The sequence below is a fragment of the Caretta caretta genome, chromosome 3 (genome assembly GCF_965140235.1).
Source record: "Caretta caretta isolate rCarCar2 chromosome 3, rCarCar1.hap1, whole genome shotgun sequence".
NCBI lineage: Eukaryota > Metazoa > Chordata > Testudines > Cheloniidae > Caretta > Caretta caretta.
The window spans coordinates 60,039,039-60,051,123 of NC_134208.1; the positions used below are offsets into that span (position 1 = coordinate 60,039,039).

A 12,085-nucleotide genomic window follows, 5' to 3' on the forward strand; every position below is an offset into this window, starting at 1 on the left:
TACCTAAAGTTGATCGTAAATACAACATACGTTAATTCATTGGTTTGAATTCTTTTTAACATCCCCTACTTTGAGAGAAACATTCCTTCCAATTTCTAACCAACTAATGTAAAACATCATTTCTGAATAAGTTCAGTTGCCATTTCTTGCACTGAAGAGTTACAAAAAAATATATTATTTGCAGTAGTGTGCGTCTGCATGGACCATACTAAAAGAAAATTGACCATCTTTGTTAGCTACAACTAACTGAGCCATATCAACAAATTATGTAAACTATTGTCCCATTAAAAACCCCCACATCATAAGAAATAAAGGCATAAGTGCATTATGAAGTTCTCTGTGGTCAACTTTTGGAAGACTGTAATCTAAAAGATAATCTATCATAGTAAAAAGAAAGAACAATAAAAGATATCTGTCTCTCCAAGAGGTTTAGATGCAATTTTAATGGCTGTATTCAGGAGCCAATATTTTTCCTAAGGGACTTGCCAGATTCAACAGCCTTCACCATAGCTATGCTACACAAAGGCTACAAATATGCCAAAGTTAATTTCCCCTTCACCGCTAGCTGTAGGTTAACTGCTTTTCACTGAATGAATCTGTAAGTCATCAAATGGAAACCACAAAAATGTTTGATATTCTGGAACACATTTGGTCATGTTTTAAAGATTTGCCATCTTTTTCACACTGGATGGCAAAAAAAATTCTAAAGTACATTTTAAAATGTGTTAGAAACCACCTCCACCCCCAAGACTTTCAACTAGCTGAAACTACAGATATTCATTATTAAAATATACTCCTGTTTATCCCAGTGGCCTAGGGGACATCCAAAACTTTCAGATAATTGGGTGTTCAGATAAACAGATGTTATTTCAACTAGTGTAGGACTACGTGGTGGACATACTGTCGATTTGGCTAACTAGGATTTTCAGATACAGGGCATTCAGACAGCTGGAATTATACTGTACTGATAATCAACATGTCTGACACAGAATTCATCCTTGCATATGCATGTTGGTCTTTAGGTGATTCCCAGTGCATGAGCAGGGGAGTCTCTTTATGTCATCATCAAGAGTCTGATTCACATACAGCAGTCAGGCAGGAGAGAGTCCAGTGGCCCAATTCTGATTTCAATCACACTGGTGTGAAATCCAGAATACCTCCAATGAAGTCAAAATTACTCCAGATCTACGGTGCAAATAATCTCCGTCTCTGATCTACTGATTCAGTTCTGGAAATAGGGTACAAGGAATCATTCCACCACATCAAAAAACAGATACATATTTCAATTGCCCCTAAAGATTAAGGAATAATCTAATAGTCAGTTTATGGATCTGGATTTTCTTACACACTTTGCAAATGGCTGCTGGTCCTCGATTAGTGGTGATCAGGTAGGTATCTGCATTTATTTAATGACAGAAATAACATCTTGCTACATTCTTATTTTGCCTTACTGAATGTAGTTAATGCCCACAACTAACTCCCTGTCTTTTTGTTCCCATTTGCTCTGATTTCAAAGCTGATCTTTATTACGAGCAGTATCAGAGAACTTTGTCACCTCTATTGTATTCATAGTAGGATGCTAAGAACAACATGACACCAGCTGCCAATGTATGTAATGATGGACACCTCAAAAGAAAGTTGGCAGCATAGCAATCAAAGCTTTAGAAAAATGACTCAGATATTTTATAGTCCTCTAGGAGAGAAGTTTGAACCCTGAGACTGACATCTGGAATAAGACATGTTAAGTGCTATTCTGCATTTTATAACTGCTTTTTTGTTATAAATATGAATATAACTTTCATGCCAACAAAAATATTTATTCTACATTTTATTGACAGTATTACTCCATTTCTGTATATGGACAAAACTACTTAAAATTCAAGTATCTTACTGAACTATTATAGAAAGAAAGACAAAGGGCCAGAGGCCAAGCATAAAACAGAGACCACCCTAGATTTAGGGGCTATGCAGCTGTGATCCAACCCACTTACTGACATCTTTTCCAAAGTCCCTGTGATAAACATTTCTTAAAGTGGAGAAAGAAAAGTTCATTACAACAGAAAAGAAATGTACCCAAGATGACGTTTTTGGCAGTATCCTGTGTTTGTTGAATTATAAAAAGCTAGCAGTGAGTGACTTTTATTCACTTGTGTTTTAATTAGGTGTGAAGATCATGGTTCAACATACTAGAATGCTGGCACACAAAAACCAGTTACTACAGAGATGTTAAAAACCCTAGCCTGCTTTCACTGAGGTCCCCGGGAGTAGGATAGGATCGCAATATGATCTGGATCAGCTGGCAATAGTAGCAACCTGATTTTAGTGTCAATAAAGGGATCTGTTGCAACCATATGCAGTAGCCAGAAGAAAGCTAAGGAAAAGGGAGATAAAGAAAAGCAAAGAGGACATATATTTTAGCTGACTGAAAATGTGGTTATTCTAACTCACTTTCATAGCTTATATTTAACTGCTTAAAAAAGCAGAGAGAGATTTTTAGGCCTATGTATTCATATGGTCTGGGCCAGGCTCTTTCATCTGCTCTTTGGTTACAGGCAAACAGCTTGTTTGGATCAAATTTTCAGAATTAAGTATACAAAAATGGATATGCATAATCTGTGCAAAGAATTACTACAACTGTGTGACACTGGGATAATAGTCAAACACCTCACTGGTTATTTATGCTTTAGACAATTCTGAAATACTGGGCTTCAGTCTAAAATTTGCATTTACATTAATTATCTCTTTTAACCCAATGTTCCCATAGATACTTTTTCTATTCAGCCACTGCAGATTCATGTGCCAACCCCATTCCCAGCCAACATGCAGCAAAGGCAATTGCTGTGTATGCGTCCTGCACAGAGACTACATAAAAAAATAAAACCTTAGCATCCAAGTAGTAATTTTATTTGTGATTTCAGAGAGACTTACAAAAGTTGGTGTTGTCCCTGTTTTACAGATGGGTACTCTGAGGTAGTGAGAAGCTAAAGGAATTGATCAAGGTCCAGACTAAGCCGGCTGCCTACAGAAGAACAGAATCCAGGTCTCCTGACTCTCTGTGCTCTGCTCAACCAACAGATACACTTATCTTGTTCATCTATATGAGCCTATGGCTGACTGAGAGCTGACATTCTCCCAACAGTTATTAATGTTGAGAAATCAAGTGAGTTTTGATCCTGCCTGGATCAAGGCACAGCTGTAACTGGCAAACATTTTATCAAAATGCTATGCACATGCTGGAAGCTGAATGTGATGATACAGACAGAAGACATTCTGGTGCTAGCTTTCAGAGAAGTGAGTAAGAGTTCCAGTTCAAGAAAACAAACTTGCAAGCATACTTTATCAACCAATATGTGCTTTCTCCAGATACAGTAATTTATTCTATTAGTTAAGTACTTTACACCTCTGTTAAAATTCATATTAAATATTTTAGACTCAATATTTCAGAAGCCATTGCACTTAGTATAATTACTGGGTATTACAAGTATTATGCTTGTTAAGCACCTGACTTCAATTCAAATAGCTATTTATCTTTTAAACTACTGATGCTTCACAACTGACTGCATATTCTCATACCACACATATCTCTGCTCCTAATTCTTCCTCTTTTCTCTGTCTTTCCCTAGGTTCCTCCCAATTGTTTCTCTCTATGGATTCTTTTCCCTATTTTCTGCTTCATAATTTTCTTGCTGTCTCATACGCTTGGAAGTCTCCCGCCTCTTGTCCACATATGGCCCTTCCTCCACACCTTTGGCAAATCCTTTCTAACACTGGACCCCACATCAATAGAAGCTTGAAAAAGTATTTCTTCAGGCATCTTGTCTCACTGTGATTTGTAAACCACTATGTAAATGTATGTGTCTGTACAAAGTATAGATATTACAGCTGTTTTTGTTTGCTTGTTTAACGGAGAATATGCACATAATTTTAATCCTTTACCTTGTGGAAGCTTCCATAAAAGATTTTCTTTACTTCATTATCATCAAAAGTTACTGTCTGAACTTCTCCTCTTGTATCCTTGTTAAAGAATGACAATAATTTGGTGGAAGCTGCAAAAAGAAGATACAATAAATAAATGTCATTTGGGTCACACTGCTGATGTTATTCAAAGAAGAGAACACCACCGTACTAACAATGCATACATATACACTGTACAGTTCTACCGAGTACATTTTTAATTGTACACACAGGGATTACTGGGACAGTTTTAAAGACTCAGATTAGTGAAAGTGTGCATTCCACTGGTTTTAGATTTAATAATACTAAAGAAACTTAGTGCTTATACAGATTTTTGAATAATTAATTGAAATACAATATTAAAAAAATATTTAGAACACAAAATAATATACCTTTTTACCATGTAGGAATATTTTGGTTTTGAAACAATTTTGGAATGCAAAACAACCGTAAACTTCTATCTACAAATTCTCTGTGCAATAAGTAAAATCGTCCTTACGATCAAGAATTACTCCAACTTGTGGTTTGAAATCCCTGTCTGTAATCTGCCAAATTGCAAATGGCTCATTGGGGGTTTCCGAAAGAAGGCGGAACAGCAGTATGATTGTGTAAGCACGTGGCAATCCATCTGGATGAAGCTCCCTGTTCAGAGAACATGAGGATATTTCGCATCAAACACGCATAGAAAAAGGAAAGATCTTCATCGTTTTCACTTTTTTTAAAAAGACAGGACATAATCAAAATGGGAAAATTACATCGTTTAGCAAAGCTCAGCCTGTTAACTCTTTAATCAAACAGCAAAGATTTAAGCAAATAGAAATCACATTATTGCCTATGTTAAGACTTTAACATCCAGCCTGCATTTGAGTGGAGGTGAGGAGAAATTGATGCAGGACCAACAAGAATAGGCATTCTAAATGCATTCTGGTTGACTCAGCCAGGGTTCTGGTGCCTGACCTCTGTTATATTTACAGGATGTGGAGTGGGTTGCTCCCATATAAACTCAGCTGGTGACCCGTACAGGAAGAAGATGGGGCATACACTAGTTCTAGCCCTGCACATCCCATTTTGAGTAGTCAGGCACTGGGAGCACAAGGAACTCAACTGTGGCTGGCTCACATGCAGAGGGTGCAGTGGGAGAAGGAGACATTAAATTTATTCCACAGATATAGTGCAGCATTTGGGGCAGACTTCCTTAGTCGTCATCTGTGGATTTTTAGGCTTGTGTCATGGACACTGTTGGACACCAAATGATAGAAAACCACAAGTAAATGGAAGTATGTTAAAGGGAACTAAGAGGCCTGGCTGAGCAATGTCTGGAGTGAAAAGGAAGCAGCAGGGTGGATGTGAGGGAAACTGTGAGAAGAATGAGCAAATTTTGTTTCAATTTAGCCAACAACATGGCTGACACTATTACGGCTGAAACTCTGCTATTGGCTGAGAAGGCCATGTGGCCCCGTGAGTTAAAATAGAGAAACCTCAAAAACTGGTATTGAAGCTTTTACATATTTTGGACAAACTGACAGCCCCTTACATTTAGTATCACGCTACTACAGTAACCATATCGCTACTTCAACAAAAGTTGGCTGGCATAAGGGGCAAGATAAGCAAGTGAATTTGAGAAACCTAGTTATAATTCAGTATCAAGAGATAACTCGGATATAATGCAACTGTACCATTAGGATTCCTAGGGAGTATTGATTTCCTGAACACTACAGTTTAAATTCAATTTAATTTTCTGGCTTTATATAATATATATGTATCAAGAAGATCCCACAAAGGCTATTTTTGCTTGCTCTCTCGCTCTCTCTTTTTCTACCTACAGCCAACTCTTCAATATTTTTCCTAATTTGAATACACAGAAAACATCTTACTCAGGTCCCACTTAGATGCAGGCTTTGACTTAATAAAATGGTAAAGCAAGCTATAAGGTTCTACTGAATGCAAACTATCTGCGCTTTATGAGTCCTGCAATATCCAGAAAACCATAGATCTTTGCTCTTTCCCAAGCCAAGCTATAGAAGAGAAAAACTGGCTGACCGAAGACAAAAAAAAAAAAAAAAAGTCCCCAAATACTCCACATTGGCACATTGAGAGTTGAGGAAGCTGGGAAGGGGAAGGGGAAAGAGCCTGTTTAAATTTATTCCTTATATTGGGCAATTCTCCTATGTTTGGTCTGCCCCCTTCTATCCATTCTGGTAGGGTTGCACAGCTGTCAAAAGTTCCCATAAGTGGACAACTAGAGTTACATGATATAAAAAATGGGGAGGGGGAAGAGTGGACTGGCTCTAGACGTGGCCTCTGGCAGAGCAATGCTAAATTCTCAACTTTACCTGAGTGGGGAGAGAAGAAACTTCTGGATCCTCCCTTCGTGGTTGGGAGGGGAAAGGGGTTTCTCCTCCATGACTGGACTCCTCTTATTCTAGCTAGCTCTGTTTTTTTGTGAGGGTCCCACATGACCCCTCTCATTATCTCCCTAGCTGAGCTCTAGAACAGAGTGGTCAGCTAGGGAAGACTTGCTTCAGGCCATCGCTACTTGAAAAATTCTCCGTTTGTCCAATATGGTGACTGGGCTGGGTGGTGTCACACACCTGGGGCATTGTGACCACAGGCAGAAATGTGTTGCCTATTACAACTACTAAACAAATGGTACTTATCCCTCTGAATCAAAAACAGTCTCTTTGGCTAAGTGGTTTCTTTGTACGAGTAGCCACAGAGGGCATTGATTGCATAGGGCCTGTAATATGAATTAAATCAATTAACTAAAATAGGCCTGTTTATATGAGGCATCCTCTTGAGAAAAGAACGACTGTCTTTTTGTTCTATGTTCATACAATGCCTAGGAGAATGGGGTCCTGGTTCACGACTGGGACTCCTAGGCACTACAGTAATACAAATAATAATAATAATAATAATAATAAGGAAGCTGGAATTAACAATATAAGGACAACTAATGAAGGAACTGAATAACGTTTAATCAGAGCTATGGTTGCACATTCGTCAGAGTGTACAGTAACTCCTCACTTAACATCCTCCTGCTTAACGTTGTTTCAAAGTTATGTCACTGGTCAATTAGGGAACATGCTCGTTTAAAATTGGGCAATGCTCCCTTATAACATTGTTTGGCTGCCTGCTCTGTACACTGCTTGTAAGATTTTGTGGAAGAGCAGCGACTTTACAAGGGAGCATGGCACAAGTTCCTCTTCTCTGCCTCCTCCCACTCCCTCCCAGTGCTTCCCCCACCTCCAAACAGCTGCGCCTCCACTCCTCCCCCCTCCCAGAAAGTCCTAAGTGCCGCCAAACAGCGGTTTGGCGGCAGGGAAGCTCTGGGAGGGAGAGGGAAGAGCAGGGAAGTGCCGTGTCTCCCCATCCCTCCCAGAAAGTCCTAAGCCCGCCAAACAGCTGTTTGGTGGCACTTAGGACTTTCTGGGAGCGGGGAAGGAGCGGGGATGCGGTGGAGGAGAGGAGATGGAGTGGGGGTGGGAAGAGGTGGGACTGGAGTGGAGTGGGGACGGGAAGAGGCGGGCCTGGAGTATCCCCCAGCAAAGTCGGCACCTGTTTTTCTCCGGGTAAGCTGCCACTGCTGCTGCGAAGGTGCTTCCTAGCGTCCTTGCCTGCAGCGGGCTGTGCCTGTGTGGCGTAAGCCAGGGGCACTTCCCAACCACAGTACAGCACAGTACTGTACAGTATATAATGCCTTGTGTCTGCCCCCAAAACATTGCCTAACCCCCCGCATTTACATTAAATCTTATGGGAAAATTGGATTTGTTTAACATCGTTTCACTTAAAGTTGCATTTTTCAGGAACATAACTACAATGTTAAGTGAGGAGTTACTGTATTTCTTGTACTTCAGTAAAAACAAAATAAAATTTGTCCTCCAGCAGGTATTAATACCATTACCTATTAATTCTGTTATCCTTCCCCACTTGCCCTACAGCAGGAAAACAGGTTACACAGATAACTTACGATGCAGGCTGACTGATGAAGGCATTTCTATGGAGCCTGTATGCCACGTGGCTAGGGAAGGATCCTGATTCCAGTGATATTCCTTGTACAGAGGCAAAATGCTTCTCTGTTAAGTTGTATGATTCCAACATCTTGAAACCTTTATTTTGGGGCGGGGGGGGCGGAGGGGAGAGAAACACAATATGAAGAAATTGTGATAAATGAAAAAAAAGCTTCAGAATTATCCTATGCTAGGATGTTTGTATATGATTCTTACCAGGTGAAGTGTATCCTTCCAAGTAAATGAGAGGGCAAGCTGAAACAGATGAAAACTGTGTTATTTTTAAAAATTCAAATGGAATCATGAACATACAACTATTTTCAAAAGGTTTTATTCCCGTAAATTTGAACTTTGTTAATTACCAGCCAACATCTGCCACTACAATAATTATCATCTGTTTGTGATCCTATGCTTTATTCTGCTCAAGATCAAGCAGTAGATTTCTAGTTATGTAGGTGAAATGTTCACATCCTCATTTATGAGGCTTTTAAATGTATTGTTTCTACCATGCTGGAATATATGAAATAGCAAACAGATGAACTTCAAGTATATTTTATTTTAAGAGCCCAATTCATAAAAAGAAATGGGCACAATACCACAATCTTTCCATGGATCTTTTATGCATGAGTCAGACTGCATATTATTCATCAGATTCACAAGGAAAAACTGCAGATTTATATGGCTCCTTAGTCGTATGTGGAGGAGGCAGTATGGGAACACATAGTTGCAGATGATACAAATGTGCAAATATTTCCTCTTTTTTGCCATAGAAGGACTCCAGATTTATAAACAGATGGATTTTATTTTAGATCTTTATAAAAGTAATATTAGACACTGGTTAGCTACATCCCCAATGCAGCCAAAAAACAGTGGTAAAGAGGAAATCTGTCACATCCAGAAGTCCATTTTAGCTACCATTCTACTTGCTCTTCAACTAAAAAAATAATTCTCACTTATTGTTTATTCACTTTTTAATAAGAGTATCATCTCAGGGTGGTAGATAAGATAAAAATATAATAACCACTTAAATAAGAAACATGCACTTGCTCAGTGGAAATATTTATTAAAGTTTCTTGAAAAAGGTGTAAATGGGAAAGCCTTGACATGAGACTTGTAGCAGTACATAGTCAAATTTATTAGCTTGTGAGAGAAACATTGTCTCTTACTTACTTGAGGTAGCTGTCTCACAAATAAAAGTTAGGAGGTTCTCCTCAATCTTTTCAAAAGCATCAAAGTCATCAACGATAAATACATGACGTTCACTGGGTTTGCTGGCAATCTTTGACAGCTCATGGTAATCCACATCAGCTACACCAACAACAAAGACGCTGAAACCTACAAAAATAATGTTCATTATATGAATATGCAACGAATATACATGCTTATCATTATCATTGGCTCAGTAACTCAATAGCAAATCCCAATCATGTAGAGATACTGTCTTCTCTGTTAAAAAATACAAGAACCAAATCATGCAAGTAGAATATACTTTTGGTTGAACCCAGTCCCTTTGCACTTTCTGGATAAAATGCAGAATGAAGTAAAACCCAGTGGAGAAGAGTATTCAATACACTTTTGACCAAGGGATGTCAAATGGAGAAACTCTTTCTCCATTACCTTGGTGAAACAGAACAAGCAATAATCTAAACTGTTGGCAAAAATGTGAGGCAAAGGGCTCATGTCCTGCAGGGAAGGGAAGTTCTGGTATGGAATCATTCAGCTGCACAAAGCTGTTTGAAATAGGCAGAAGGAGTCTTTTTATGAAGTCTTCTTGCTGCTAAATAAATGGCTGAAAGGGATGAATCTATGAGTTAGATCACTGAACACCCAAGGAAGAAACATACACCTAAGTACACAATTTAGATCAGAAGTGCCCAGCCAATCTCCCTGAATCAAGAAGAAACAAGTATACTATTCTGAACATTTCTTTTTTGCAAGAAGAGAGTGAAGAAACTCATGCCAATGAAACACTGAATAGAAACCCCGAATTTTCTGGTATTAAACAATGACTATATAAACCCCTGGAAGCCAAACAGGAAATGAACTGTTTTCTAATGTACAGTATTATCTTATGAGAGGGATCCTTGAAAACATTACGGGAAGGCATCTGAGGGGAAATGAAGAGCATAACAGTTCTGGGTTACTCCCAAGACAAACTAATCAAAAATAGTTAGGCTCTGCTCTTCAATAAAAAGGATGATTAAAAAAATACTCTTCCACTTTAGACACTGTTGATCACTCTCTCATCCTGGATTCCTCTCCTGCCTGTCAGGTTGTGCCTTCCAGTTCTCTTCTTCCTCTCCTCTTTCACACTTTTGGCAACCCTCAAGACTCTGCTATTTGGTCCTCTCCTGTTTTTCTTCCATAGCTTATCCCTGGGCAATTCATCCACTCACCAAGCTTCAGCTGTCATCTCCATGCCAACGGTTCACAAATCTTCTCTATCCCTGACCTCTCCTGTTCCATCCAGTCTTTCATCTGACTATATTTTTGAAAAATACTCTGGAGATCATATCACCTAGTTAAACTCAACAAGGCTTATGATGAGCTCCTCATGTGTTTTCCAAAACTCTCTCCCCTTCTTCCAGTGCCGTTGGACAATATCATCATCTTCCCCATCATCCAAGCTCATAACCTGGCTGTGACAGCCTCCTTACTCTTTCACAAAACATACAGGCTGCCACCAAATCCTGTCTGTTCTACAACATCTCAAAAATCTGACTCTTCCTTTCTATCCCTATGTCTAAAATCCTTATCCATACTTTGGTTACTTCCTGCCTTGACTGTTGAAGTCTCCTACTTTCTGTGCTTCTCGATTTCCATCTCATTCCCATGGTCCACCCAAATCACCCTGGCTAAAGTCATCTTCATCAGCTGTCTCTTAGACCATGTCATTCTCCTCTTCAAATCCTTCCAATGGCATCTTCTTGCCTTGAGCATTAATGTTAGCTTATCTTCTTCAGCTTCTGGACTTCGCATAATTTTGTCTTTGCCTATATCTCTCTCTCTCATTTCCTCCTCCTCCTTCTCTCACCACTTCATCCTATCAATAAATCCCCCTACCACTTCCTTTGTCACCTCCCTGATACACCTGAAGACTGGGGAAAAGATGAACACAAGTTGAGGGCTACAATCAGCCTGTAACTTTATGATTTTAGCATGCTTGCTTATACTAGGGCTGAATTTGGCCAATTTAACAATTTTTAATAGCTAATATGAAACCCAATGAGGACAAATACAGAATTCCAAGGTAACAAAGCAATCTGAGGCTTAATCAACAGACATAAAGAAACAGAGCTAAGGTAAGGAAGCACAACAAATGTTTATATAGGAAATTAATCACCAGGCTGCTTATACTGTATATCAAAATATGCATTAAAAATGCAGAATTGGAGAACTAGAGCCTCGGCTACAGCAAACTACACTTGGGCCATCTAAGGAGGGAGCATAAATGGCCACCTCCTCCTCAAAACCTGGGGTGGGAGAGTCAGGGGCCTGGTCAGACCCCTGCTCAAGGTAGAGTAGATGAAGGGCTGCTCTAACTTGTGCCAGTATTAAAAGCACTCTAAGGGCCATTCCAGCAGATCAAGATCATTGGACTGAAGTGCACTTAATAATGCCCCAGCCCCCTGAATAGGGGCCAGGAGTGATATAGGACAAGTTCTGTAACTATGTAAGGGGAATTCCCAGCAAACTGTTTAAGCCTGCTCTGTCCACAGAGAGAGAAGAGGCCAGAATTAGGTCCAGTCAATCTTAACATTCTTAAAATAGTTTGAGCCATTCCAAATCATATTCCGTAATTCGAATGTCTCTCTCAGGAACCACTACCTATTTAGGATGAATAAAGGACCAACAATACCTGATATTGTTGTATAGCCGTATGTTAAATTGCATGACTTAAACTCTTTAGTAAAATGAATATCAGACTCAACTACGTTCTACAGGGTGCTTACCAGAGTGCTGTATGATTGCTGCAGCTTTCTTAACTTCATCCTGCGACCGACCATCTGTGACAACAACAAGTACCTTGGGCACACCTCTTCTCATGCCACTCTCCCAAGTCAGGACTTTTTCTTTGATAAATGTAAGGGCTTTGCCTGCAAATTGCACAAAGAATGAGGACT

At 39.4% G+C, this 12,085-nt stretch overlaps 1 protein-coding gene across 1 annotated transcript in view; it reads right to left on the minus strand.

The window, feature by feature from the left end:
- COL12A1 (collagen type XII alpha 1 chain) overlaps nt 1–12,085 on the minus strand; it is a 132,978-nt gene that overhangs the window by 29,064 nt on the left and 91,829 nt on the right. Inside the window, 6 exon segments of the mRNA XM_075126534.1 lie at nt 3,937–4,046; nt 4,454–4,596; nt 7,922–8,060; nt 8,178–8,216; nt 9,132–9,296; nt 11,915–12,058. Of these exon segments, the coding sequence (XP_074982635.1) occupies nt 3,937–4,046; nt 4,454–4,596; nt 7,922–8,060; nt 8,178–8,216; nt 9,132–9,296; nt 11,915–12,058 (740 nt within the window).